The sequence below is a fragment of the Mustelus asterias genome, chromosome 1 (assembly GCF_964213995.1).
Source record: "Mustelus asterias chromosome 1, sMusAst1.hap1.1, whole genome shotgun sequence".
NCBI classification, from domain to species: domain Eukaryota; kingdom Metazoa; phylum Chordata; class Chondrichthyes; order Carcharhiniformes; family Triakidae; genus Mustelus; species Mustelus asterias.
Genome location: NC_135801.1, coordinates 105,567,390 through 105,591,360, shown reverse-complemented (window position 1 = coordinate 105,591,360; position 23,971 = coordinate 105,567,390). Strand labels below are relative to the sequence as shown.

Genomic DNA, 23,971 nt, shown 5'->3' with positions numbered 1-23,971 from the left:
GAGGGATGGTCCCACAAGTAATTGACACATTAGAGAGCCGGTCAGGGAGCAACAGGAAATGAAATCAAAAAGCGATCATCACCCTCAAAATAATTACAGATTGATCGCATGCTCCTTAAGCCAATTGGGAAATAACCTCATCTCATTTAGGCCAATCAGAATGCAATGTCATTGATCACACTTTGAGTTGGAAAGAGTTAATAAGCAGCAGTTTTCACTGACCAAGTCACGCAACAAGTTTGAAACTGAAGTTCGCAGGGAAGCAGACGTTGCAGGAAGAGAACAGAGACTGAGTGTCAACCTGCGCCCAAGACTGAACTGGAAATCAAGAGCTGTAGTCTGCTCAAGTCCTGCCCTTTTTTGATAAGTATTAATCTGTAACTTATTAAAATTTCCTGCATGACTACACCAAACTGTGCCCCGTTGCTTGTATGGTTGAAATCTCAAATTAACACAATTAGAATTTAAGTTCAAATAATACCTAGAACTTATAAAATGTATGTAGAAAATACCAAATTTCAGAAGTGGGATTCAAACCCATGCCTCCAGAACAAAGTGCCTTAGACTGCTCAGCCGTCCTGACTATAAACATTACTTGATACACCAAGGCTTAACGACAGGGTCTCATGCATATGCTCCATCACTGAGCTACATTGCCACCAGCTTAGAATTGCTAAAATGAGTCAAAGGAAATAGGGATTGTCTGGGCGAGAAGTATCAAAATTACAATAAAAGTAGTGATGGTTTCCCCATGTTCAGAAGATGAATCATGTCTTTACAAAGGTAAATTCTATCAACAGGACTTTAATAGCAATTTAGGAATTCAGTTCTAAAGCTTAATTTGAGACAATGAGCAATCTTATACAAACAGAGGTAATCATTCTGTCCTTCATCTGGCATTTTGTGAAGCTTTGTGGGGAGTGGGATGCAGGAGGAGAAGAATACACAACATTTGTGGACTCAAGGCAGCACCTAAATACCAAGCTTATTTCAGGTCTGAGAAAGATCGCACTCATGGTCTTCTAAATTCAGAACCACCTGGACAGTCCTGTTTTACAATCTGTACAAATAGGGACAAAGATTGATGACATGTTTTCATATGTAATACTATTTTAATGGACATTAATTGGTTTTGGAGGGAAGGTGGTGTGGCTTTAACCAGGCAGGTATGCTGGTTCCACCAGATAAACCTAAAGACATTTTCCTCCAGCAATCCTCACACCCCAGTGACTGCCTCTGGGAGCTGATTGGCTGCTCGCATTCCCCACCACCTCAGGGGAGCAATGGAGGTGTGTTAATACTTTATCCTCCCATCTAACCCAAACCCAACCATTTTTGGGGGTTAAAATTGCCCCCATTGAGTCTTTTAAGAGCTACTACTAACATTTCAGCTGCAAATTATTTTCAGAGTGGAATGGAATGAAGTTTCTCTCTCATTTACCTGAATTATACAAACAAAACATTCAGTGACTCAATACAACAATACCTGAATTTACTGCTAGAAACATAAAGAAAAAGGAGTAGGTCAGTGGACCCTTTGAGCCTGTTCTGCCACTCAATATGATCATGGCTGATCCTCAATCTCAACATATTCCCACCCTCTTCCCATACCCCTTGATGCTTTTGAGACTAGAAATCGGTTTCTTTCTTAAGTATATTCAGTGACTTGGCCTTCCATCGCCTTCTGTGGTATGAATTCCATACATTTACCATCCTTAGGTGGAGAAGTTTCTCCTCAACTCAGTCCTAAATTAGCCCACCCCACATACGGAGACTGTGACTCTGACTCCTTGTTCTTGACTCCCTACCCCTCAGACAGAAGAAATATCATTCCTGCATCCAGTCTGTCTAGTCCTGTCATACCTTTCAATAAAATTCATGTGTTTCAACAATGCTAATTTCCTTAAGTATGAAATGCGTAAGACCGCAGTGGATTTATTAAAGATGTGCAATAATTTACAAAAGAGACAAAACATTAATATTAACTATACTTGTGTTCTAAATAAGTCTGCCTTATTTTGAGCTATCAGTGACAGAAGTGTACAATAAAATGCTAGTCCCTCACCTGCTTTGTATGAAGACCGCACCAGAGGTCCACTTGCTGTGTACAGGAATCCAAACTCATTCCCCACATTTTCCCAGTATTTAAATTTCTCTGGAGTTATGTACTCATCCACCTAAGGGAAGGGAATGGATGATGATTACAAAAAGCCATGCTTAAGAGATGAACAAATGTTTTGTTTAAAGACATTCAACGTTAATGAATTTGCTTATTACTGGATTTGTCTCTTGGGAGGTGCAGTATGGCAAGCAGAGGATTTTTGATGAACTAGTTGAAACCTTAAGTAGCTCAAAAGTTGTAATTTTTATTATTGAGCACCTGAGAACTTTATTCATGGAACTACATTCTCAGATGCCATGACTTTTGCAATTCTTAGATGGTGACTAATCAATACTGGAAACTTGAAATATCTCAAAACTGTGATAGTATCCAAAAATCTGTCTCATTTAAGCAACAAATCAAGGATTTTGGATTAGCAGAAATATAATTGTTTTCCTCACAAAATATTTTCCATCACGTAAATACATACTTCGTTTGGAGAGAATTACTCAGTTCGACATGATCGTTGGACCTTCACTCATTTTACTTGAAGACCACACTGGGGACGTTGCTTTGCTTAAAAACAGAAATCTAACGTTGGCTTTCTGCTACAGTATCAACGTTTAGAGGTGATGTGGCACAATTTAAACAAAAGGAAAAAAATACGACAATCATGTTGGAATTTCTTGTTTATAATCTACAGATATCATCTCCGTAGTTTCTCCTTCCTGAACAAACTTAAGATTAGTTTTATAGTTACAGAAAGATGTACATAAATCAAAGGTTAAAGGAACATTTAAACTGTAACATTAAAAGGTGTCACTTATTATGCAGAGGAGTTGCCCTTTTTAAAGTTTTTTTGTCAAAATCTTTGGCCCACACAATAGATTGGTAAGCATTGGTCAAGCAATTTCATTAAGCAAAGGGGAATCAATAAAGGTTTGAGAATATGGAAAAGTGACAGCAAAGACTTCTACATATTGCTTGGTTTGTTTCAGTTGTAAACTAACACAAAAATTATAAATACAAATTAAAAATGTTGTCTTTTCATTTTTGAATTTGGGTTTTAATTCTAGTATAGTCCGGTTAGACGAAATATCTTCCATCTGCTGACTGTAAGGGTTTCTTGTTTAAAATTAACATGGGCTGTCTCAACCACTGTTTGTCACTGAACTGTAATCTCAGGGATGAGTGATAGGTGAGATGAAAGGGTTGGGGGGAAACATGCATGCTTCTAAAGTTGGAATTTAAGCATAATGTTGTGACTGAATCAAGGCAGTTTTTCTTTACATCTAACCAACTAACCTGGAAATTACTGATGCTAACAGTGAAAAACATTAACTATTCCACAGAACTGGTCAGCATAAGAACTCACAAAATAAAACTTAAGAAAAAGTTGTGTTCCAGGGTAACAATAAGAGTGCTTGATCGAGCCCATGGAGATAATCTTACAGTAATGATGCTCCCTGTAGACTTATTTGAAAAGGAAGAATGTGCAGGGTTACAGTGAGATGGGAGGAAAATAGAACATAGAAAAGCTACAGCACAAACAGGCCCTTCGGCCCACAAGTTGCACCGAACATGTCCCTACCTACGAGGCTTACCTATAACCCTCTACCTTACTAACTTCCATGAACCTATCCAAAAGTCTCTTAAAAGACCCTATCGAATCTGACTCCATCACCACTACCGGCAGCCGATTCCACGCACCAACCACCCTCTGAGTGCAAAACTTACCCCTAACATCTCCTCTGTACCTACTCCCCAGCACCCTAAACCTGTGACCTCTTGTGGCAACCATTTCAGCCCTGGGTAAAAGCCTCTGAGAATCCACTCGATGCCTCTCAACATCTTATACACCTCTATCAGGTCACCTCTCATCCTTCGCTTCTCCAAGGAGAAAAGACCTAGCTCTCTCAACCTATCCTCATAAGGCATGCCACCTAATCCAGGCAACATCCTTGTAAATCTCCTCTGCACCCTTTCTATGGCTTCCACATCCTTTCTGTAATGAGGCGACCAGAACTGGGCACAGTACTCCAGGTGGGGTCTGACCAGGCTCCTATACAGCTGCAGCATTATCTCCCGATTTCTAAACTCAATTCCTCTATTGATGAAGGCCAGTATTCCATACGCCTTCTTAACCACAGCCTCTACCTGCGACGCGCTGCTTTGAGCGTCCTATGAACCCGGACTCCAAAATCCTTCTGATCTTGCACACTGCCAAGCATCTTACCCTTAATATTATATTCTTTCATCCTATTCGACCTGCCAAAATGAACCACCACACACTTATCTGCGTTGAAGTCCATCTGCCACTTCTCGGCCCAGTCTTGCATCTTATGCGTTAAAGTCACCCATGACAACTACCCTGTGACCTCCACACCTATCCATAATCTGCTTTGCAATTTCCTCCTCCACATCTCTATTACTATTTGGGGGCCTATAGAAAACTCCCAACAACGTGACCGCTCCTTTCCTATTTCTAACTTCAGCCCATATTACCTCAGTCGGCAGATCCCCCTCGAACTGCCTTTCTGCAGCCGTTAAACTATCCTTGATTAACAATGCTACTCCTCCACCTCTTTTACCACCTTCCCTACTCTTACTGAAACATCTATTCCCCGGAACTTCCAACAACCATTCCTGTGTGTTTGGTGCCCCTGATTTCAGAACAACACTTAAATACTAAATATTATCCAAACAAAGTGCCCATCTATTTTTATTGATCAGCACAAGAAATACAATCAAATCATTCTTAAGTTTCAATTTGCCCTCAAGCAGTCAAATCTAAAACTTCCATGGAGCTTCTCTCTCATGTTTGAGCCCATACTCACACGTGGAAACCTCAACTATTACTAGAGTTTAATTTATACATGTCCTTGAATAGGTCTGCATGGGTTCCGATCCTTCAGAGAAAACAATCACAGACTTTTTAACTACCTCTCAAAGCTCATATGCTTGAAGTCAGGCATTAGTTTGATTTCCCTTTTCTTTGCTGACTCTCCAATACCTGGATACCTTTGTTGCGGTACAGTGACTAAAACTGTACATAGTACTCCAGGTCAGGCCCAAGTACATGCATACCTGATTATTACCCCCTGCTTTACCCCTAACTATGATGTGGAGATGCCGGCGTTGGGCTGGGGTGAGCACAGTCAGAAGTCCCACAACACCAGGTTAAAGTCCAACAGGTTCACTTGGCAGCACAAGCCCCCGGAGCACCGCCCCCCCACCAGGCGCGTGGGAGCTGCGCCCACAAACAGGGCATATACAGACACAAACTCAACCCACAAGACAACGGTTAGAATGCGAGTCCCCACAGATAATCAAGTCTCAAAGGTACAGACAACGTGAGTGGAGAGGGCGCCAAGCACAGGTCAAAGAGGACCCCACCATGCAGACGCTACGACAGCGGATGAATGAACACCACACAACCCTGCCACAGCAACTCAGCCACTGTTGTCTACCTGATACGTTGCAGGAAAGGATGTCCCGAGGCATGGTACATTGGAGAGACCATGCAGATGCTACGACAACGGATGAATGAACACCGCTCGACAATCACCAGGCAGGAGTGTTCCCTTTCAGTTGGGGAACACTTCAGCAGTCACGGGCATTCAGCTTCTGATCTTCTGGTAAGTGTTCTCCAAGGTGGCCTTCATGACACACAACAACGCAGAATCACTGAACAGAAACTGATAGCCAAGTTCCGCACACATGAGGACAGCCTCAACCGGGATCTTGGATTCATGTCACACTATCTGTAACCCCCACGACTTGCCTGGGCTTGCAAAATTTCACTAACTGTCCTGGCTGGAGACAATACACATCTCTTTAACCTGTGCTTAACCCTCCCTCCATCCACATTGTCTGTACCCCCAAGACCCGACTACCCGCAAAGACTCACACTCCAACCATCACCCTGCAAACTGTGCTTGTGTCCACAGATGCCATGCTGGTGAACACAACTCCCACCCACCCGACGAAGGGGCAGCGCCCCGAAAGCCCGCGCCGCCAAACAAACCTGCTGGACTCCAACCCCTGGTGTTGTCAGACTTCTCACTGTGCTTGCCCCTAACTATGCTTCCCAGGCTGCCGTTAGCCCTCCTTACACACTGTCTCACTGGTTTCAGTCAGCTCACCGTCAGTACACCCAAATCCGTCCCTCTCCTATAGACTATTTTGTTTATATTCCCACTGCTTATTTCACTAGTTTCAGAACTTAATAAATATAAACAGTAAATGCCATTTGACAATCATATGTCCAGATTTCCAATCTCTTGCATTTGGTTTAGATCCTCCATGATTTCAATCCGCTTTTAAATTTGGAATCACTTGCAAACTTAGGTAAGAGTATTCCAACTCAAAATCTTCTCTAAGCACTGTAAACAGTGCAAGTCCCAGCAATGAGCCACTTTTGACCTATCACTATTGATCCTTTGCCCTCTTGATGCAGTTCTCATGGTTTAACCTACTTTCAAATTCATCTGTGATGCTTCCTAATGTTTACTGTGACTTGCTAACTTGAGGACTAATAGCTTCAGTCAGGTGGTATCATGAGTCTTGCTGGCTGATTTCAAAAATATATTTTCTATACAAACAACAGACATATATCTATAAAATTTAAGGCTATCAAATTAGCAACATTAAATTATAAAGGTACATCCATCAACGTCATCATAGTGTATATCGACATGTAATTATAGATCAGGAAATGCTTGGTAACAGTGAACATTGTTTGAAAGGATCCTTCTGTAGCATGGTGTTATAATTCCAGGTCTCAGCGTTTCACAGCCCCTACACCTCAGCACTTGTTGTTGGTTTATAATAGAACACGAGTCACAAATCCACACCTCTGTCGGTTTGGGAGGGCTTTTCTCTTCAGAGCCATCGGATTCTTTGGGCAAACAGGTCCCAGACACTTTGAGTGGCTTTTCATGGCACTGAGCGTGAAACGAAATCTTTGCCTTTGATTTTGAATTCGATCTCATCCTGGTTGCAACGTGCTTCAGTCTGTCTTTGTTCTGAATCGCTCTGAGTGATGCTATGATCCGGTTCTTATAGTCTCCAAAGTTCTTGCTGGAATCCTGGAGACGCTGCGGTGATTTGGCTGCTTCTTGATGAGGTGTTGGACTTGCACTGTTTACAGTGCTTAGAGAAGATTTTGAGTTGGAATACTCTTACCTAAGTTTGCAAGTGATTCCAAATTTAAAAGCGGATTGAAATCATGGAGGATCTAAACCAAATGCAAGAGATTGGAAATCTGGACATATGATTGTCAAATGGCAAGGGAATTGCTCATTTAGAGAACCAGTGCAGGCACAATGTGTTGAATGACCTCCTCCTGCGTTTAAACAATTCTGTGATTCTGCAAAGTTGATCATGTGTTAATTATGTAAAATGTTGTGTTCAATTATATGCAGGTGGAGGGCATTAACTGGGGTTTCACTTGAGTAAAGATTGGTTCCAGTAATATCGTTCCCTCACTGGTTTTTCTGGAACGTAACAATGAACGCCAAAAACAATTTATAAATCTCATGCTAGTGTCTGCAATATGCATGCCAGACAAATATAGCCCCTGACCTTCTTACCTTTAGATGTCGCTTTGTCGGTTGCATGTACTGTCCCAACGTTACACAATCTACACCAGCCTCTCGTAGTTCTGTGAGATATTATGAAGAAAATGATCTTTTAATTCTTTAGCACAGATCAATATTTTGTACTTCTAGTTGCTATTATAGTGAAATCCTTCTTCATAGTTGCAAACGGTTATTAACTTTGTCTTAATTTCTTGTTTAATTTACCAACTTACTTTTAAAGCACAAATCAGTGTTTATTGTGTCAGTACCTTTAAGACTTTAGTCTGTACCTTTAAGACTTGATTACCTGTAAAGACTTGCATTCCAACCATTATTTTGTAAATTGAGTTTGTGTCTTTATACGCCCTGTTTGTGAACAGAACTCCCACTTACCTGATGAAGGAGCAGTGCTCCGAAAGCTAGTGGCTTGTGCTACCAAATAAACCTGTTGGACTTTAACCTGGTGTTGTGAGACTTCTTACTTTATTGTGTCAACCAGGCTGAATTCCTGTATAACCATCATGGTAAACATTATTAAAGAGCAGGGTTTGTTCTTCTAATGTTAAAAAACTGAAAGGTAAAATTGTTTTAAAATATATATTCGATCATTAGAAGCTTCAGATCCTAGCTCGAAGTCCGTACTGAAGGAAATATTAAATAAAGAAATAGAAGACTGCTTCAAAGTTTCCTACTGATGTACCTGCATATACACAGGCATATACATGTGGAAGAGTTTAATGCTCAACTTGTTACTTACTAACTTAAGGTATAAATCCAAATCATAATAAAAGTGCTTCAAAGTTACATTCTACAGTTTTAAAATCAATTTACTGTTATGGAGCACCAGTTAATTTTCATATTGTTGATCAACGATAGTATTCCTGAATATTTGCATTTTAAATGTCAGCAAAGTAAATAGTAGGCAAAGTAATTGAAAAATATTAAAACAAAATCAGAAAAGCATCACACTTTTCTTTGAAAATTGTCTAGTTTGTTCTCTCTCACCTTTCAGAGTTGCATACACCTGTTCGTCAGTCTCGCCTAGTCCCAACATTATCGATGTTTTTGAAAGAAGACTAGGTTTCACCTTCTTTGCATGTTTTAATACACTCAACGATTGGTCAAACTTTGCCCGAGGGTCCCGAACAGTTCTAAAGCGATCAACAAAAGTGTCAAAATCAAAGTCAAAAATAAGGAGAAACTAAGATAGCCTTACATCTTCCCCGCTTCAAATATTTATTATATTTGCCTTTAAAGCAGCAAATGCCTCTGCCTTGCACATTCCCTGAACAAGCATTCAGTACTTCAATAACCCTGTGTGGAAAGAAATTTTGCCTGATCTCTCTCTTCACTCCCTTGGTGACAATTTTAAATGGATCATCTCTTGCTACCAACTCACTATGTGGAGATGCCGGCGTTGGACTGGGGTAAACACAGTAAGAAGTTTAACAACACCAGGTTAAAGTCCAACAGGTTTATTTGGTAGCAAAAGCCACACAAGCTTTCGAGGCTCTGAGCCCCTTCTTCAGGTGAGTGGGAATTCTGTTCACAAACAGAACTTATAAGACACAGACTCAATTTACATGAATAATGGTTGGAATGCGAATACTTACAACTAATCCAGTCTTTAAGAAACAAAACAATGGGAGTGGAGAGAGCATCAAGACAGGCTAAAAAGATGTGTATTGTCTCCAGACAAGACAGCTAGTGAAACTCTGCAGGTCCACGCAACTGTGGGAGTTACAAATAGTGTGACATAAATTCTGATTCTAGGATCGCATGATAAAGACTCAGGAGGAAAAAAGCAGAAATATTTATGTGAAATAGTGTGACATAAACCCAATAGGATATGGCGCTAGACTCATTGATCAACAGTTCCAACGCGCCACAGCGAAAAACCGCACCGACCTCCTCAGAAGACAAACACGGGACACAGTGGACAGAGTACCCTTCGTTGTCCAGTACTTCCCCGGAGCGGAGAAGCTACGGCATCTCCTCCGGAGCCTTCAACATGTCATTGATGAAGACGAACATCTCACCAAGGCCATCCCCACACCCCCACTTCTTGCCTTCAAACAACCGCACAACCTCAAACAGACCATTGTCCGCAGCAAACTACCCAGCCTTCAGGAGAACAGTGACCAAGACACCACACAACCCTGCCACAGCAACCTCTGCAAGACGTGCCGGATCATCGACACAGATGCCATCATCTCACGTGAGAACACCATCCACCAGGTACACGGTACATACTCTTGCAACTCGGCCAACGTTGTCTACCTGATACGCTGCAAGAAAGGATGTCCCGAGGCATGGTACATTGGGGAAACTATGCAGACGCTGCGACAACGGATGAATGAACACCGCTCGACAATCACCAGGCAAGACTGTTCTCTTCCTGTTGGGGAGCACTTCAGCGGTCACGGGCATTCGGCCTCTGATATTCGGGTAAGCGTTCTCCAAGGCGGCCTTCGCGACACACGACAGCGCAGAGTCGCGGAGCAGAAACTGGTAGCCAGGTTCCGCACACACAAGGACGGCCTCAACCGGGATATTGGGTTTATGTCACACTATTTCACATAAATATTTCTGCTTTTTTCCTCCTGAGTCTTTATCATGCGATCCTAGAATCAGAATTTATGTCACACTATTTGTAACTCCCACAGTTGCGTGGACCTGCAGAGTTTCACTGGCTGTCTTGTCTGGAGACAATACACATCTTTTTAGCCTGTCTTGATGCTCTCTCCACTCCCATTGTTTTGTTTCTTAAAGACTGGATTAGTTGTAAGTATTCGCATTCCAACCATTATTCATGTAAATTGAGTCTGTGTCTTATAAGTTCTGTTTGTGAACAGAATTCCCACTCACCTGAAGAAGGGGCTCAGAGCCTCGAAAGCTTGTGTGGCTTTTGCTACCAAATAAACCTGTTGGACTTTAACCTGGTGTTGTTAAACTTCTTACCAACTCACTAACCAGAGCACTTCATCTTTCCTTATTTGCTACATCAAAACTCTCCACAACTTGACAAAGCATTTTCTGCTCTCACAGAACATTCCCGATATCATAAATCTCTCTTCATATCTTTAATATTCCAGTGGAAGGTCTAGTGGTGCAGTGAGTAGCATCCTGTCTCTGAGCCAGAAGCTCTGGGATATAGTCCCATCCCACGACTTGATGACCAAACAGGCTGACTGTCAAATTGTAAATCCTTCCAACATAAGCCAATGGCAAGCAGCAAGAGTGGGAGAGAATCCTGATCAGCCACGCGATGGAAAGAAATTGCAGTCTCTATCATAACTATCCATCGCTACAATGTGTGTGTATAAAAGTGCAAGTTGCCACAGCAGCCCGCACCCCTTGGGGAGCTGATAGGCTCAGTTGGCTGGACGTCTGGTGTGGTTCAGATTGGTGCCAATCGGGTTTGATTTCCCTGTTCCAGCAGAGGTGTATATGGGACCTGCAGCTTTCCCTACCCACAGCAGAGCTCATGGTGCTGTGGGTTGGACCTGCTTTAGGCAGAGAACTTAAGAAGAGATTTTTCATTCCTGTCATGATAAGAAAATAAGAACAGTAATAGGCAATTCAGTCCCTCAAGTCTGTTTCCACCATTCAATTAGATTATAGCTTCCAGGCACCTCAACTATATTTACCCACCTTCACCCTGTTGTTCATAGGCTCTCAGTCTTGAACATTTCACGACCTTTTAGAGAACAGGTTCCAGAATTTCACTAGTTTATTTGTCTAAAATGTTTCTTGATTCGTCGCTAAATGACTGAACTCTAAGTTTATTATACCTGGTTCTGGATTCCTCCACCAGAGGAAACAGTTTCTCTGTATCTACTCCGTAAAATTGTGACAATCGCAAGTAGATACCCCTCATCCACTTAAACTCAAGGGATTAAAAAAATACGTTTATGCATCTTGTCCCCAAAATTTAACACATGAAGCCGAAGGCCACAATATCCTTTCAGACATGCAGTGCTCAGAACAATTCCAGATAGTTCTAACCAAGACTCTACACAACTCAAGTATCACTTCAGAATCCAATTCCATTCTGATCAAAGCATTCAATTAGCCTTTTTTTAAAATTACTTTCTGTACCTGTTCGAGCTTTTCCTGATCTGTATACAGAGACATCAAAATCCCACTTTGATCTTTCACAGCTTCTATTGTCTGATTTGTCTTTCTTGAGTCCAAGGTGAATGACTTCATACCATCCCATAATGAACTTCATCTGCCACAGACTGAATGAGTGGGAAACCTACGCCCTGTTGAAACTTCCTGTGTTCAGCTACCTAACTGAATGTGTCTTCTAACTTTGTGTCATTTGCAAGCACATACAGTTCTCCATTCCTTCATCCTAATTTTTAATGTATATGATAAAAATCCAACACCCAGTGCCGATCCTTGGGGTATACCATTTGTCAAATCCTACCATTACTGTGTTCATAGTAGATTCATCTATGGTTTTAATATCCCTTCCATAATGGGATTCAAAACTGCACATAATATTCCATCTTCCTGTGACTTCCTGTGATCAGTTCAGTATCACAGTTCTTCCCCCCGCCCCCGCACCCCCCACGCTTAGAACAAACTTTGATCACAACTTTTTGCTGAAGGAATGCTGCTTTGAATGCCACTCTTAGACTGTTATGGAAGGTACTGATAAACTTTCTAACTCACATTAATTGTTGGTGTAGATAATTAAAATAATGAATCAGATACAATTACTTGAAGCATCTAGCAAAATATAGGTGCCTCTGATGTCTTCTAATTCCATGATAGAAGTAAAATAGTTCAAATGGTATGAAGGAACCAATAGGATTAATCTCACAATACACATTATGATCACAAACATCAGTAATGATTAAAATTATTTCAACTGTGATCCATTTTTCTAGGATTTTTTTAAAATTAAAACCCTTTATTTGGAGAAAGGTAACAGAGCAGGAAAGGGCTTGCCTTTAGGTTAATTAAGGAATAAAACAAAAATGCTACTCAAAATTTAATTCACCTAAAAACAAAAGAGCAATGAATGTTTGCCTGGTGTCCATCAGTGGTATAGTGGTGATTAGTGGTGTGCCTCAGGGATCAGTATTGGGACCGCAATTGTTTACGATTTACATAGATGATTTGGAGTTGGGGACCAAGTGTAGTGTGTCAAAATTCGCAGGTGACACTAAGATGAGTGGCAGAGCAAAGTGTGCAGAGGACGCTGAAAGTCTACAAATGGATATAGATAATCTAAGTGAGTGGCCAAGGGTCTGGCAGATGGAGAATAATGTTGGTAAATGGGAGGTCATCCATATTGGTAGGAATAACAGCAAAATGGACTATTATTTAAAATGGTAAAAAATTGCAACATGCTGCTGTGCAAAGGGACCCAAGTGTCCTTGTGCAAGAATCACAAGGAGTTGGTTTGCAAGTGCAGCAGGTAATTAAGAACAAAGAACAATACAGCACAGGAACAGGCCCTTCGGCCTTCCAAGCCCGCGCCGCTCCCCGGTCCAGGATTGAATCCTGAATCCAGGATCCCCGCCCAATTTTCCAGCCTATCTACATACTAATATCCTATCCCCGAGCTGTCCCTCACAGCTATGATGCTTTGTTCATCACAACCTATTAACTCACCCCTACCCCCCCATTCCAGACCATGTGATCTCCAGGGAGAGGCGAAAACCCAGAGTGAAAACCCCAGGGCCAATATGGGGAAAACAAAATCTGGGAAATTCCTCTCCGACCCCCTGAGGCGATCGAAACGAGTCCAGGATATAATTAAGGCGGCAAATGGAATTTTGTTCTTCATTGCTGGAGGGATGGAGTTTAAAAACAGCGAGGTTATGTTGCAGCTGTATAGGGTGCTGGTGAGGCCACACCTGGAGTACTGTGTACAGTTTTGGTCTCTTTACTTGAAAAAGGATAGGATATACTCACGGGAGTGTACCGGCAGGCAGGAAGGTGGTTTGAAGTGTGCATACTTCAACGCCAGGAGCATCCGGAATAAGGTGGGTGAACTTGCAGCATGGGTTGGTACCTGGGACTTCGATGTTGTGGCCATCTCGGAGACATGGATAGAGCAGGGACAGGAATGGTTGTTGCAGGTTCCGAGGTTTAGATGTTTCAGTAAGAGCAGGGAAGGTGGTAAAAGAGGTGGAGGTGTGGCATTGTTAGTCAAGGACAGTATTACAGTGGCAGAAAGGACGTTTGATGAGGACTTGTCTACTGAGGTAGTATGGGCTGAGGTTAGAAACAGGAAAGGAGAGGTCACCCTGTTGGGAGTTTTTTTATAGGCCTCTGAAAAGTTCCAGAGATGTAGAGGAAAGGATTGCAAAGATGATTCTGGATAGGAGCGAAAGTAACAGGGTAGTTGGTTATGGGGGACTTTAACTTTGCAAATATTGACTGGAAAAACTATAGTTCAAGTACTTTAGAGGGGTCAGTTTTTGTCCAATGTGTGCAGGAGGGTTTCCTGACACAGTATGTAGATAGGCCAACAAGAGGCGAGGCCACATTGGATTTGGTACTGGGCAACGAACCAGACCAGGTGTTAGATTTGGAGGTAGGTGAGCACTTTGGTGATAGTGACCACAATTCGATTACGTTTACCTTAGCAATGGAAAGGGATAGGTATATACTGAAGGGCAAGAGTTATAGCTGGGGGAAAGGAAATTATGATGCGATTAGGCGAGATTTAGGATGCATAGGTTGGGGAAGGAAACTGCAGGGGATAGGCACAATTGAAATGTGGAGCTTGTTCAAGGAACAGCTACTGTGTGTCCTTCATAAGTATGTACCTGTCAGGCAGGGAGGAAGTGGTCGAGCGAGGGAACCGTGGTTTACAAAAGACATTGAATCTCTTGTGAAGACAAAGAAGGAGACTTATGTAAAGGCTCAGTTAGGGCGCTTGAGAGTTACAAGTTAGCCAGGAAGGACCTAAAGAGAGAGTTAAGAAGAGCCAGGAGGGGACATGAGAAGTCTTTGGCAGGTAGAATCAAGGAAAACCCTAAAGCTTTCTATAGGTATGTCAGGAATAAAAGAATGACTAGGGTAAGATATGGGCCAGTCAAGGACAGTAGTGGAAAGTTGTGTGTGGAGCCTGAAGAGATAGGAGAGGCGCTAAATGAATATTTTTCGTCAGTATTCACGCAGGAAAAAGACAATGTTGTCAAGGAGAATACGGAGATACAGGCTATTGGACTAGACGGGATTGAGGTTAATAAGGAGGAGGTGTTAGCAATTCTGGAAAGTGTGAAAATAGATAAGTCCCCTGGGCCGGATGGGACTTATCTTAGGATTCTCTGGGAGGCTAGGGAGGAGATTGCAGAGCCTTTGGCTTTGATCTTTATGTCGTCATTGTCTACAGGAATAGTGCCAGAAGACTGGAGGATAACAAATGTTGTCCCCTTGTTCAAGAAGGGGAGTAGAGACAAACCTGGTAATTACAGACCAGTGAGCCTTACTTCTGTTGTGGACAAAGTTTTGGAAAGGATTATAAGAGTTAGGATTTATAATCATCCAGAAAGGAATAATTTGATTAGGGATAGTCAACACGGTTTTGTGAAGGGTAGGTCGTGCCTCACAAACCTTATTGAGTTCTTTGAGAAGGTGGCCAAAGAGATGGAAGAGGGCAAAGCAGTTGATGTGGTGTATATGGATTTCAGTAAAGCGTTTGATAAGGTTCCCCACGGTAAGCTATTGCAGAAGATAAGAGGCATGGGATTGAGAGTGATTTAGCGGTTTGGATCAGGAATTGGCTAGCTGTAAGAAGACAGAGGATGGTGGTTGATGGGAAATGTTCATCCTGGAGTTCAGTTACTAGTGGTGTACCGCAAGGATCTGTTTTGGGGCCACTGCTGTTTGTCATTTTTATAAATGACCTGGATGAGGGCGTAGAAAGATGGGTTAGTAAATTTGCGGATGACACTAAAGTCGGTGGAGTTGTAGACAGTGCAGAAGGTTGTTGCAGGTTACAGAGGGACATAGATAAGCTGCAGAGCTGGGCTGAGAGGTGGCAAATGGAGTTCAAGGCGGAAAAGTGTGAGGTGATTCACTTTGGAAGGAGTAACAGGAATACAGAGTACTGGGCTAATGGTAAGATACTTGGTAGTGTGGATGAACAGAGGGATCTGGGTGTCCATGTGCATTGATCCCTGAAAGATGGCACCCAGGTTGATAGGGTTGTTAAGAAGGCGTATGGTGTGTTAGCTTTTATTGGTAGAGGGATTGAGTTTCGGAGCCAGGAGGTCATGTTGCAGCAGTACAAAACTCTGATGCGGCCGCACTTGGAGTATTGCGTACAGTTCTGGTCACCGCATTATAGGAAGGATGTGGAAGCATTAGAACATAGAACATTACATCGCAGCACAGGCCCTGCGGCCCTCGATGTTGCGCCGACCAGTGGTACCAATCTAAAGCCCCTCTAATCTACACTATTCCAATATCATCCATATGTTTATCCAATAACCATTTGAATGCTCTTAATGTTGACGAGTCCACTACTGCTGCAGGCAGGGCATTCCACGCCCTTACTACTCTCTGAGTAAAGAACCTACCTCTAACATCTGTCCTATATCTCTCACCCCTCAATTTAAAGCTATGTCCTCTCGTGCTAGCCAACACCATCCGAGGAAAAAGGCTCTCACTGGTGTGGTGAGAAGGTCTTATGAGGAAAGGCTGAGGGACTTGAGGTTGTTTTTGTTAGAGAGAAGAAGGTTAAGAGGTGACTTAATAGAGGCATACAAGATGATCAGAGGATTAGACAGGGTCGATAGTCGGAGCCTTTTTCCTCAGATGGTGATAGCTAGCACGAGGGGACATAGCTTTAAATTGAGGGGTGATAGATATAGGACAGATGTCAGAGGTAGATTCTTCACTCAGAGTGGTAAGGGCATGGAATGCCCTGCCTGCAGCAGTAGTGGACTCGCCAACATTAAGGGCATTTAAATGGTCATTGGAAACATACGGATGATATTGGAATAGTGTAGGTTAGATAGGCTTTAGATTGGTTTCACTGGTCGGCGCAACATCGAGGGCCGAAGGGCCTGTACTGCCCTGTGATGTTCTATGTTCTATACTGGCACTGGAGGGGGTGCAGAGGAGATTCACTCGGTTGATTCCAGAGTTGAGAGGATTAGCTTATGAGGAGAGACTGAGTAGATTGGGGCTATACTCATTGGAATTCAGAAGAATGAGGGGAGATCTTATAGAAACATATAAGATTATGAAGGGAATAGATAAGATAGAAGCAGGGAAGTTGTTTCCACTGGCGGGTGAAACTAGAACTAGGGGCCATGGCCTCAAAATAAGGGGGAGCAGATTTAAGACTGAGTTGAGGAGGAACTTCTTCACACAAAGGGTTGTGAATCTGTGGAATTCCCTGCCCAGTGAAGCAGTTGAGGCTATCTCATTGAACGTTTTTAAGGCAAGGATAGATAAATTTTTGAACAGTAAAGGAATTAAGGGTTATGGTGAGTGGGCGGGTAAGTAGAGCTGAGTCCACGAAAAGATCAACCATGATCTTATTGAATGGCGGAGCAGGCTCGACGGGCCAGATGGCCTACTCCTGCTCCTTCTGTTCTTATGTCCTCAAACTTTGCGTATGCAATCAACAAACCATAGAAAGAAACTATGAGTAATGTTGTGAACTTTCAGTTAATTAATGGTATTGGAACTGGTAGTGAAGTCTGTCCTGTTCATTTGCTTTCCAACTACAAAATAGAATTAGATGCATGGTATGGGAAGCCACACAAGGAGAAGGTAAAATGTATAAATGAAGGGTGTGAAGGTGGTAGAAGTACTTTGATCAAATAATTTACAATGAACATGCACACTTTCATACCTCTGCAGTTCCCGGACAGTCTCCACATTGTGTGCATATACGTCAAGTCCTGAGAGTGCGACTGTTTCAACAGCTTTTAGGTCACCTCTGAAGTCAGGGGTCAGGCATTCCACTATAATTTTAGAATGTCTACAAAATCAATTGCAAGGTTAAATGGTCTCGAAGACCTGCAAATTACAGCAATGAAAATCTAGGAGGGACAAGCCACTATACAGACTGCCTTAAAAATTGAAGATAAATATATTTTAATTAGCTGTGTAGTGTACATCTATTACTGAAAGAAACAATGTACAAACAAATATTTTAGAATATGGCCAAATTCACCAAACTTGAAAATGAAATGCGATCATGACTGCAAATGGTCAATTTCCTGACAGGAAATTAGGGGCAGCACGGTAGCACAGTGGTTAGCACTGCTGCTTCACAGCTCCAGGGACCTGTGTTCGATTCCCGGCTTGGGTCACTGTCTGTGTGGAGTTTGCACATTCTCCTTGTGTCTGCGTGGGTTTCCTCCGGGTGCTCCGGTTTCCTCCAACAGTCCAAAGATGTGCAGGTTAGGTTGACTGGCCATGCTAAATTGCCCTTAGTGTCCTGGGATTCGTAGGTTAGAGGGATTAGTTGGTTAAATATGTAGGGACATGGGGGTAGAGCCTGGGTGGGATTGTGGTCGGTGCAGACTCGATGGGCCGAATGGCCTCTTTCTGTGCTGTAGGGTTTCTAAGATTCTAAGAAAGATTTGCAGCAACTGTTCCACTTCTTTATATTGATCCTTGAACCTTAAAGCATTTTTCTAGTACCAGGCTGGGGAAGTTATCATAAGGAACAAGAGTTACAACTAAATGAAAACGCCTCACCTTTCTTTTAAGTGTGATACTGTCGCTGCAAAGTGTTTTGCTCCACCATCGGGGAGATCTGTGGAAAAGTGAAAGTCACGTACTAAAAGTAATTTTTCTACATCGTAATCCTACTTTTATTGCACTAAAATATTCCAAGTTTAGTTAAACAATAACAAAATTAAAAAGGCAATCTAGAATTCCACAAATTTTAGTCAGTCTTTTCCATCTAGAACATTAAAGAGACAACATTTACACAGATGCCCTGTGACAAGAAACAGTGGACAGAACCTCATTTTGATATACAAGTTTCTGGCTTTCAAAAAGAGTAAGAACAAGATTTCAATTAATCAATTTCAAAATTGTTAAACTAATTTTAGACAATTCATAACAGATCTTAGAAGTCAGATTTACTGATCCACATTTTTGAAATCTGGGGAAAATCCAGATGGAGAAAAAGCCCACAGGAATCAGCACCACTGTGACATGTTTAATACTTGCAAAGTGTAATTTCCTGAGCACTAATCCATTTTTATTTAATATATTAGGCGATGCCCTGTCACATGGCTCACAGCAAGTGCGAGGCTGCAACATGGAGGTTGGGTGCTGGGCATTAACTGAAAGGTCTGATGTGCCAAAGCAATTTCACGCACAGCAAACATAACAAGGTGCTGCTGGGAATTTACGGTCTCATCATTAATTCTGCTAATGCCACATATTTCTCAGTTTAGGTCAAGAGGTTTAGCAAGTGCTATAGGCAGTCCAAGTACAGAAGTTGGCGTCTCACAGGAATGCATAACAAGAAACTATGACAGCACTTTATACAAACAGATGTACAAACATACAAATTAGAAGCAGGAGTAGGCCACTCCTGTACTTTTGGTTTTGCAATGTTATAATAGGAAGCCTATACAAAAATTATATATATATCAATAAATTTGTGTTTTTAAAACACTATTTGATCTATTTTGGTGATTAACAATCATTTCCACACAGCTCACCATCTCTGTCCACAGAAGTCAATACAACATAGTCAAGATTCCACTCTGCTATTGCATTTGCTGTGTTGAATGGTTCATCTGGATCTAATGGTGGAGGGTTTCGACTGGTTTTTATTGAACAGAACCTGCAGCCTCTTGTGCAGGTATCACCCATTAACTAAAAGGACACAAAGGTACAAATAAACATTGAAGAAAAACGGCTAACTTGCAATTTTTATTTTTAGAATCTGTCCATTTATTCAAGAATATCAAAATAGCACTTAAAAATATATATCCACATTTTGCTGAACACATAAAAACATTTAATAAGTTCACATAATTCACATAAGTTTTCACTCAATTCAAATAAGTTTTCCCAAGAAACTTCCAGAACTGTAACCTCTGTATTTAGTCCCAAATGAAACACAATCCCCTCTCGCCGTCCCTCTCCTGAGCACTTGCTCCTAGTGACTGCGAGGGAGATAGTGAACGGCAGTGTTGAGGAGGGTACTGGTGAGTGAGCGAAGTGGTGAGCTAGAGGTGGGAACTGGCAAACAGGAGATAAGTTGAAAGAGTTAAGTTGTTAAGAGTTTTAAGCTATTAAGAGTTAGGAAGAGGATGTTTGAACCAGTTCATACCAGTCTTCTAGTCATTCTGCTGCAAGTGGTTTTGTAGAATTTGAGTATTCCTGAAGAAGAGACATGCTGTCGAAGCTTTTCATCTTGCACTCATTAGGACAGATTCGCAAGAATAGCAAATCTCAAAGGGAACAGAACAACAATTTATACTGCATGAGAAGACGTTGCTGATTGCACCAGGGAACAGAGTCCACTTGCCAACTATTCTCCATGGCAATGCTGCTACTAATAAGTTACCTGCCAAACTTTTGTTTAAACGTAAACCAAGCAGGGTGAGTCTGATTGGCCAAGGTATTGCCAAGGGGAATACAGCGTAGAATGGCTGTCCCACAAGCTTTTGTTTGGATGAAAATGGTGCAATGTATGGACATGTTCTTTCTGTTTGTAAAGGACAGGACTCTGAGAGAGAATATATATGGCTTCTAGCATGTGTAATGAGCCACACTGTGAGCGTGACTGATAATTTTAAATGAGCTTAGTGTAATTCTTAGCACAATCAGGATTGTTTAATAAGTGTTGACCAATCACAGAATCACACCTAATGTTGGAGGCTGTGTTGAGTTTTGCAAGCATGAGCTGGTGTTATATGATCAGTACTTTACTTGTTGCAAACACCCGAAGCAACATGCTGTTTGATACAATCCACCAGTTGTTGAGACATCTGGTCTACATACCTGACATCACACCGGCACTGAAATTCATATACCATATTACTCATCCGTGTCGTAGACAGAATGCCTTTTTGGCTTGATGGAAGTACCCTATTAGTAGAGAATACTACGCGTGTTTCTAATGCATTGTAGCAACACAAAATGGCTAACTTCACCTGTTGCTCAAAGTTTTTGATATATCTTACCATACAAGGTAATGAGATAGATTGGCACTTTTCAGGACAAAAGTGGTGACCTTAGGCCCATTCATGACTTTGCGTGATATATAGCAAACAATGATCTAATCAGGGTAGCCCTCATCGCCCAGGGTAGTTTTGATACACCCTATTTTGGCATCAAGCTTGCAGAGTTGGCAAATGGATCTGGCCCTATTTATGATTCTGCTGGAAACAAACGAATCCTGCTGGAAAGTTCATGTGTATGAATCTCAGGCAAGGGCAGGATCAGACTTGGCTATGTTGCTGTCAAGGTTGAGCTCTATGTAGTCTCTCTTATGGGTGAGGCACTGAAATGTTTGCTGCATTGTAAAAGTATTAGTTAGCTCTACCTGGTGAAATGAGAACATATAAGCAGACAGGGACAAAATAGGCATATAGAAGCTTGCCACCACCTTTCAATAATAATAATCTTTTTTAAGAATTTTAAAAATGTGGTCTCTATAAAGAAACTTTAGACACCTTAAAACAACATTGCTGAAAATAGAACGCAGGACTAAAGATCAACACTTACAGATTAGCAAAACAAGGAGAAAAATGAGTATAATTGAGGGCACAAATGCAGAGTTCCACTAGAATGCACACACTGCATTCTTTAATTAAGTGTAACATCTATTTATTTATAAACTGTGTAAATCATGTTTGTATTTATGTTTGGAGTAATGTATCTATCTAATGTTAAGATTGTAATATATATTTCTAGTAGTTAAAGCAGTCTGAAAACTACCACGATGAAATGTTAAATTCCCAACAAAGATACTGGAATTGTAATCTTGACTGGTATTTTCACTTCTTTCACAGCTTCTTCTACGTTGCCTGGCAGAAAGCAGAGTCTCTGCTATTGCTACCCAATGATGGTACCATTGGAAATTTGCCAAGCAGCACTGGGTATCTATGAGGTACCTTGATGAAAGACAGTGTGAAACTGCGGTGCTACCCGGAAAGGTTTGGAGGAAGGGATGTAGAAAACAGTGATTTGATTCCAGTAAGCATTTCAGAGCTGCCACAATTTTTAAACATGGTTTAACATCTTACCATAATGGTGGCTGTAGCAGTGCCATTTTCTCCTCCTCCCCAGCATTCTCCAATATTTGGGCACCTTGCCTCTTCACATACCTAAGAAACAAAAACTTCACTTAATAACTCTGTATTTAGCATGTATTTGTGAATCAATAGCCAATGAGCAATTATGGACTCTCATTCAGATTGCCTAGATTTAAATCCCAGCCTGCAAAGTCTTTTCAAGATAAACAAACTTTTAGGAGTGACAAAATTGAGAAGTGAGTAACCTTGAAAAGTGCACTTCCTGTTGGCAAATACATGGTGACACCCAAGGCTCAGACCATGCTATTCTCATGACTGAAAGGCAATTGAATGAGGGTGAACATTCAGGGTAAAGGGTTTATTGATAGGCTGTCATGTGAGGATTACTTACATTTGGTCAAAAGTAAACAACAAAGAAAATTAAGTAATTCACAAAATTGGACAAGCCATGTCTTTATAATTACTACGACTGCATTTTAATGTTTGATGCAAACTGGAAATATTGAAGGATTTGGAAATAATGTTTACTGTCTATGTCTCTGAAATTGCCCATTTTGCCTTTTGAATAAAATATCTTGGTTTAGTGATTTCCTAGTTTCCATGCATCTGTTGGTTGCAATGAATTGGGTTGTTTCTCCAAGGTAACTCTTGATGGACTCCTGTACACAACTGCCAAACTCAAACTACCATCATTTAGTCTTTGTTCCCTTGAAGTTCAATTGGATAGACAGGTGCATACTTTTTTTAAAAATTCATTCTTAGAACATGGGTGTCGCTGGCTAGGCCAACATTATTGTCTATCCCAAATTGTCCTCGAGAAGGTGGGTGGTGACCAGCTTTCGTGTACTGCTGCAGTCCATGTGGTGTAGGTACATCCTCAGAACTGATGGGGAGGAAGTTCTAGGATTTTGACCCCAGTGACATTGAAGGATCAGTGATATATTTCCAAGTCAGGATGGTGAGTGTATTGGAAGGGAATTTCTGGATTGCAGTCTTCCTAAGTGTCTGCTACCCTTGTCCTTTTAGATGGTAGTAATCGTGGGTTTGGAAGGTGCTGTCTCTGGGTGAGTTCCTGCAGTGCATCTTATAGATGGCACACACTGCTGCCACTGTGTGATGGTGGTAGAGGGAGTGAATGTTTGTGGACGGGATGCCAATCAAGTGAGCTGCTTTATCCTGGATAGTGTCGTCTTTTTAATGTTGTTAGAGCTGCACATGCAGAATGTTCCATCATACTCCTGACTTGTGCCTTGTAGATGGTGGACAGACTTTGGGGAGTCAGGAGATGAATTACTTGCTGCAGGAATCCTAGCTTCTGATCTGCTCCTGTAGCCAGAGTATTTATATGGCTAGTCCTGTTCAGTTTCTGGTCAATGGTAACCCTCAAAATGTTGATAGTGGGGGTTCAGCAATGATAATGCCTTTGAATGCCAAGGGGCGATGGTTAGTTTCTGTCTTGTTGGTGACGGTCATTACCTGGCACTTGTGTGGCAGTATTGTTACTTGCCACTTGTCAGCCCAAGCCAAGATATTGTCCAGGTTTGCTGCATTTGGACATGGACTGCTTCGGTATCTGGGGAGTATTAGGAAACTGTAAAATGAAAAATCCAATAATTGGGAATGTGTTCTGGTGGTTGTATGGTCAAAGAAAAATAAACAATTTTCAAATGGAAATTGTTAAAAAGATAGGTTGGCTGAGTTGATGGAACTAAGGGTTTAGATGTGTCGATTAGCCAAACAACATTATAAGCAAATGTTTACCTAAGGCAAGTTGTTAACAATGGGAGATAAGGTTAAAAGTTAAAGAAAGGATGGTAAAAATTCAGGAGAGAAGATGGGCTGAATTTCGCACATACATTCTAAAAAGTAAGCTCATGTAATACAAGTAACAAACAGTGACTTCTGGGAAGGTTAGTTCAAATAAGGGGAGATCAAAAGGAAGAAGGCAAACTCGCCCTATGCAGGGGAGCTGTTTTGAGACCGCAGGCTACACAGCAAGAAGCTGTATCAATCCCAACAAGCTCTGCTTGGAGAAAAGCCTGCCTGAGAAACCAGTTGGTTTATCCTTA

General features: G+C 41.6%; 1 protein-coding gene across 1 annotated transcript in view; it reads right to left on the bottom strand.

Moving 5' to 3' along the window:
- lias (lipoic acid synthetase) overlaps positions 1–23,971 on the bottom strand; it is a 39,910-nt gene that overhangs the window by 3,940 nt on the left and 11,999 nt on the right. The window contains exons 4-10 of the mRNA XM_078216208.1: positions 21,894–21,974; positions 19,356–19,512; positions 18,376–18,433; positions 17,522–17,650; positions 8,689–8,834; positions 7,696–7,766; positions 2,066–2,177 (exon numbers count right to left, since the gene is read on the bottom strand). Of these exons, the coding sequence (XP_078072334.1) occupies positions 2,066–2,177; positions 7,696–7,766; positions 8,689–8,834; positions 17,522–17,650; positions 18,376–18,433; positions 19,356–19,512; positions 21,894–21,974 (754 nt within the window). The remainder of the gene's footprint in view (positions 1–2,065; positions 2,178–7,695; positions 7,767–8,688; positions 8,835–17,521; positions 17,651–18,375; positions 18,434–19,355; positions 19,513–21,893; positions 21,975–23,971) is intronic.